Source organism: Pygocentrus nattereri, chromosome 20 (genome assembly GCF_015220715.1).
Source record: "Pygocentrus nattereri isolate fPygNat1 chromosome 20, fPygNat1.pri, whole genome shotgun sequence".
NCBI lineage: Eukaryota > Metazoa > Chordata > Actinopteri > Characiformes > Serrasalmidae > Pygocentrus > Pygocentrus nattereri.
The window spans coordinates 33,969,045-33,975,044 of NC_051230.1; the positions used below are offsets into that span (position 1 = coordinate 33,969,045).

A 6,000-nucleotide genomic window follows, 5' to 3' on the forward strand; every position below is an offset into this window, starting at 1 on the left:
TTTTAAATGAAACAGTAGAAGCCGTATCGCCCCCTGCGCTTCCTGTAGTGTATTACAGTCTGTCAGAGCGACTGTGTGGATCATATGAACATTATAGAGCTTTTTAAATGAAACAGTAGAAGCCGTATCGCCCCCTACGCTTCCTGTAGTGTATTACAGTCTGTCAGAGCGACTGTGTGGATCATATGAACATTATAGAGCTTTTTAAATGAAACGGTAGAAGCCGTATCGCCCCCTACGCTTCCTGTAGTGTATTACAGTCTGTCAGAGCGACTGAGTGGATCATATGAACATTATAGAGCTTTTTAAATGAAACAGTAGAAGCCGTATCGCCCCCTACGCTTCCTGTAGTGTATTACAGTCTGTCAGAGCGACTGTGTGGATCATATGAACATTATAGAGCTTTTTAAATGAAACAGTAGAAGCCGTATCGCCCCCTACGCTTCCTGTAGTGTATTACAGTCTGTCAGAGCGACTGTGTGGATCATATGAACATTATAGAGCTTTTTAAATGAAACAGTAGAAGCCGTATCGCCCCCTACGCTTCCTGTAGTGTATTACAGTCTGTCAGAGCGACTGTGTGGATCATATGAACATTATAGAGCTTTTTAAATGAAACAGTAGAAGCCGTATCGCCCCCTACGCTTCCTGTAGTGTATTACAGTCTGTCAGAGCGACTGCGTGGATCATATGAACATTATAGAGCTTTTTAAATGAAACAGTAGAAGCCGTATCGCCCCCTACGCTTCCTGTAGTGTATTACAGTCTGTCAGAGCGACTGTGTGGATCATATGAACATTATAGAGCTTTTTAAATGAAACAGTAGAAGCCGTATCGCCCCCTACGCTTCCTGTAGTGTATTACAGTCTGTCAGAGCGACTGTGTGGATCATATGAACATTATAGAGCTTTTTAAATGAAACGGTAGAAGCCGTATCGCCCCCTACGCTTACTGTAGTGTATTACAGTCTGTCAGAGCGACTGTGTGGATCATATGAACATTATAGAGCTTTTTAAATGAAACGGTAGAAGCCGTATCGCCCCCTACGCTTCCTGTAGTGTATTACAGTCTGTCAGAGCGACTGTGTGGATCATATGAACATTATAGAGCTTTTTAAATGAAACAGTAGAAGCCGTATCGCCCCCTACGCTTCCTGTAGTGTATTACAGTCTGTCAGAGCGACTGTGTGGATCATATGAACATTATAGAGCTTTTTAAATGAAACAGTAGAAGCCGTATCGCCCCCTACGCTTCCTGTAGTGTATTACAGTCTGTCAGAGCGACTGTGTGGATCATATGAACATTATAGAGCTTTTTAAATGAAACAGTAGAAGCCGTATCGCCCCGTACGCTTCCTGTAGTGTATTACAGTCTGTCAGAGCGACTGAGTGGATCATATGAACATTATAGAGCTTTTTAAATGAAACAGTAGAAGCCGTATCGCCCCCTACGCTTCCTGTAGTGTATTACAGTCTGTCAGAGCGACTGTGTGGATCATATGAACATTATAGAGCTGTTTAAATGAAACAGTAGAAGCCGTATCGCCCCCTACGCTTCCTGTAGTGTATTACAGTCTGTCAGAGCGACTGTGTGGATCATATGAACATTATAGAGCTTTTTAAATGAAACAGTAGAAGCCGTATCGCCCCCTACGCTTCCTGTAGTGTATTACAGTCTGTCAGAGCGACTGTGTGGATCATATGAACATTATAGAGCTTTTTAAATGAAACAGTAGAAGCCGTATCGCCCCCTACGCTTACTGTAGTGTATTACAGTCTGTCAGAGCGACTGTGTGGATCATATGAACATTATAGAGCTTTTTAAATGAAACAGTAGAAGCCGTATCGCCCCCTACGCTTCCTGTAGTGTATTACAGTCTGTCAGAGCGACTGTGTGGATCATATGAACATTATAGAGCTTTTTAAATGAAACAGTAGAAGCCGTATCGCCCCCTACGCTTCCTGTAGTGTATTACAGTCTGTCAGAGCGACTGTGTGGATCATATGAACATTATAGAGCTTTTTAAATGAAACGGTAGAAGCCGTATCGCCCCCTACGCTTCCTGTAGTGTATTACAGTCTGTCAGAGCGACTGTGTGGATCATATGAACATTATAGAGCTTTTTAAATGAAACGGTAGAAGCCGTATTGCCCCCTACGCTTACTGTAGTGTATTACAGTCTGTCAGAGCGACTGTGTGGATCATATGAACATTATAGAGCTTTTTAAATGAAACGGTAGAAGCCGTATCGCCCCCTACGCTTCCTGTAGTGTATTACAGTCTGTCAGAGCGACTGTGTGGATCATATGAACATTATAGAGCTTTTTAAATGAAACGGTAGAAGCCGTATCGCCCCCTACGCTTCCTGTAGTGTATTACAGTCTGTCAGAGCGACTGTGTGGATCATATGAACATTATAGAGCTTTTTAAATGAAACAGTAGAAGCCGTATCGCCCCCTACGCTTCCTGTAGTGTATTACAGTCTGTCAGAGCGACTGTGTGGATCATATGAACATTATAGAGCTTTTTAAATGAAACAGTAGAAGCCGTATCGCCCCGTACGCTTCCTGTAGTGTATTACAGTCTGTCAGAGCGACTGAGTGGATCATATGAACATTATAGAGCTTTTTAAATGAAACAGTAGAAGCCGTATCGCCCCCTACGCTTCCTGTAGTGTATTACAGTCTGTCAGAGCGACTGTGTGGATCATATGAACATTATAGAGCTTTTTAAATGAAACAGTAGAAGCCGTATCGCCCCCTACGCTTCCTGTAGTGTATTACAGTCTGTCAGAGCGACTGTGTGGATCATATGAACATTATAGAGCTTTTTAAATGAAACAGTAGAAGCCGTATCGCCCCCTACGCTTCCTGTAGTGTATTACAGTCTGTCAGAGCGACTGTGTGGATCATATGAACATTATAGAGCTTTTTAAATGAAACAGTAGAAGCCGTATCGCCCCCTACGCTTACTGTAGTGTATTACAGTCTGTCAGAGCGACTGTGTGGATCATATGAACATTATAGAGCTTTTTAAATGAAACAGTAGAAGCCGTATCGCCCCCTACGCTTCCTGTAGTGTATTACAGTCTGTCAGAGCGACTGTGTGGATCATATGAACATTATAGAGCTTTTTAAATGAAACAGTAGAAGCCGTATCGCCCCCTACGCTTCCTGTAGTGTATTACAGTCTGTCAGAGCGACTGTGTGGATCATATGAACATTATAGAGCTTTTTAAATGAAACAGTAGAAGCCGTATCGCCCCCTACGCTTCCTGTAGTGTATTACAGTCTGTCAGAGCGACTGTGTGGATCATATGAACATTATAGAGCTTTTTAAATGAAACAGTAGAAGCCGTATCGCCCCCTACGCTTCCTGTAGTGTATTACAGTCTGTCAGAGCGACTGAGTGGATCATATGAACATTATAGAGCTTTTTAAATGAAACAGTAGAAGCCGTATCGCCCCCTACGCTTCCTGTAGTGTATTACAGTCTGTCAGAGCGACTGTGTGGATCATATGAACATTATAGAGCTTTTTAAATGAAACAGTAGAAGCCGTATCGCCCCCTACGCTTCCTGTAGTGTATTACAGTCTGTCAGAGCGACTGTGTGGATCATATGAACATTATAGAGCTTTTTAAATGAAACAGTAGAAGCCGTATCGCCCCCTACGCTTCCTGTAGTGTATTACAGTCTGTCAGAGCGACTGTGTGGATCATATGAACATTATAGAGCTTTTTAAATGAAACAGTAGAAGCCGTATCGCCCCCTACGCTTCCTGTAGTGTATTACAGTCTGTCAGAGCGACTGTATTTTCAGTATGGATGCTAACTGCTTTTTCTTTTTCCCCTCAGATTCCAGAGCTCCAAATCTGGAAAAATTTACTTGCACAATGATATCCGGCTGCTATTCTCCCGCAAATCCATTGAGGTGGACACGGGGATTCCTTATGAGTTGAAATCTTTCACCGAGGTGCCAAGAAACCCCAAATACTCTCCCCGAGTGTGACAACCCCCCTCCCCAGCCCCACCTCCCAAAAAAAAAAAAAAAAGCCCATGATGCAAAAAGAGAGGTGGGCGCGGAAAAGACTGATAGAAAAATAGACTTTTGTAGGACAAACAGAACCACACACACTTGAAAGACTGACCTAACGCACACACACGAAACAAAAACAAACGAATATCACACTGTCTAATCGACGGACTCTCTGACGATGAGGGTGTAACATGCATGCCTTGTGACTGAAGAGTTTTCCTCTAGTGCCGTTACACTTTGCCCTTCAGTCTGCCTGCACCAATCACAGTCAAGCAGGTCGTCCAATCAGAAGCAGCCTTGGGACCTCGTCTACGCGGAGCTGGTCGGACGGCCCCTCCCTGTTTGGCCAGTGAGGGTGGAGGAAGGAGACGAAGAGAAGACGGTGGAGTTAGAGAAGAAGGTTGGAGGTGCTAGAGTAGCGGGTCTGGGATCAGAGCGTGTCGCCCAAATCTGGCCCACGTGTCACCAGGATTGTTTTATTAGCCTTTGGCTAAATGCTAGCTGGCCAGTTTGTTCGGGGGCGGTTTAGAGAAGGAACACCACCTGTGACGGTGCTGAAGGACTTGGAACGTTCCAGAGAGAAGGCAACCAGCAGGACAAGAGACGCGAAAGGCCTCCACTGACCACAGCACTGACCTGAAGGCAGTGTGCACGCAGAGCGAAGGGCACTGACGTTTTGAGTAATTCTATTATGAACAGGCTGACTGGGAGCAAGGAAATGCTACAAAACTGGGTCCTAATTGGGAAATGCTGCCACCTACAGGATGAAACCAAGGGCTTGCAAGACGCATGGCGTTTGTATGGCGCCTGTTAAAACACATACAGTTGGCATTTCTGTCCTGCGGCAACATTGTGCTTGTTCCCGATTGGGGCTTTAAACCAATAGTTTGGTGAAAAATGGGAAAACCGCGCAAACACCAGATCACTAAGTGAATGGCACTGTGGCACCGGAGCCACGAGGCTAATGGCTCTCAAGTAGTGGAAGCTTATCCCTCACCGCTTAGCACTGTGCTGACTGCATGCCGGTTTCTGAAAGGGTGCCTGCAGATGTGGGTTAAAAACATATCCGCGCTGGACAGATGTTGAGATTTGACCGGTTTTTACTTCAAACCAATATTTCATGACGTATTTATTGTACAGCGAAGTGCCGAGCCAACGCTGGGCTGCTGCGCTAAAATATCTCCATCTTATTCTTTTTCCACATTCCTGTCCCTCTACAACAGGTATTCCTTCCTATGCAACGCTCTGTAATGCTAATCCAGGTAGATTTAGTCCTAATCTCTTCTGTTTACGTCTTGACAGATATGTAGATGAAGAATATCGGACGCTGGCATTGGCCCACATCCCCACATCGGTTCACCCCTAGTTTTTACGCACTCTTATCTGTGAACATAGACAATCGCACATGCTAGCCACATTAGCCTCACAGCTCCAGTGCAAGTAAACGTCCCTCTTGGCCGATTGACGACGTTTGGCTCGAGGAGGAAAACCGCGCGAATCCGATTTTTCACCGAACTATTGATTTACGTAGAGAGCTAATTTTACGGTTCATGGTTTTGTCTCCAGGAACGCAGAGGAGAGTGGCGTGGTTGTGAATCCCAAGCTGAACCGGTTTGCTCGCTAAACCACGAGTTTTGTAGCGTCTGGCTCCCCCTACAGGAAGCAAGTGGTAGTATTTTAATTTATGTTCGCGGATGTCTTAAACAAAAGAAAAAAAGGAAGAAAAAAAAAGAACAAGCAATATGCTGCACAGCTAGAGGGGTGTGTGATTTCTCTTAGAGAGGGACGGAGGGGGGGAAATGAACAAGTGCAAAGAGGAGGAGTGTGGGGAGGGGGGGAGGGAGGTTTGGGGGTATTTAAAATGAGAAAATGTAAATGTATATTTAAACAATAAAATGAGCTCTGAAGGAGGGGAAACTCTGACGCCTGACGTTTTCTTCACGGCTTGAAATGGTCTACAGGCC

General features: G+C 44.7%; 1 protein-coding gene across 1 annotated transcript in view; it reads left to right on the plus strand.

The window, feature by feature from the left end:
• Nucleotides 1-4,079, plus strand: part of LOC108444174 (protein FAM214B) — a 31,420-nt gene extending 27,341 nt beyond the window's left edge. The window contains exon 12 of the mRNA XM_037531758.1: nt 3,856-4,079. Coding sequence (XP_037387655.1) covers nt 3,856-4,009 — 154 coding nt within the window. The 3' untranslated portion in view covers nt 4,010-4,079. The remainder of the gene's footprint in view (nt 1-3,855) is intronic.
• The last annotated feature ends 1,921 nt before the right edge of the window (nt 4,080-6,000 follow it).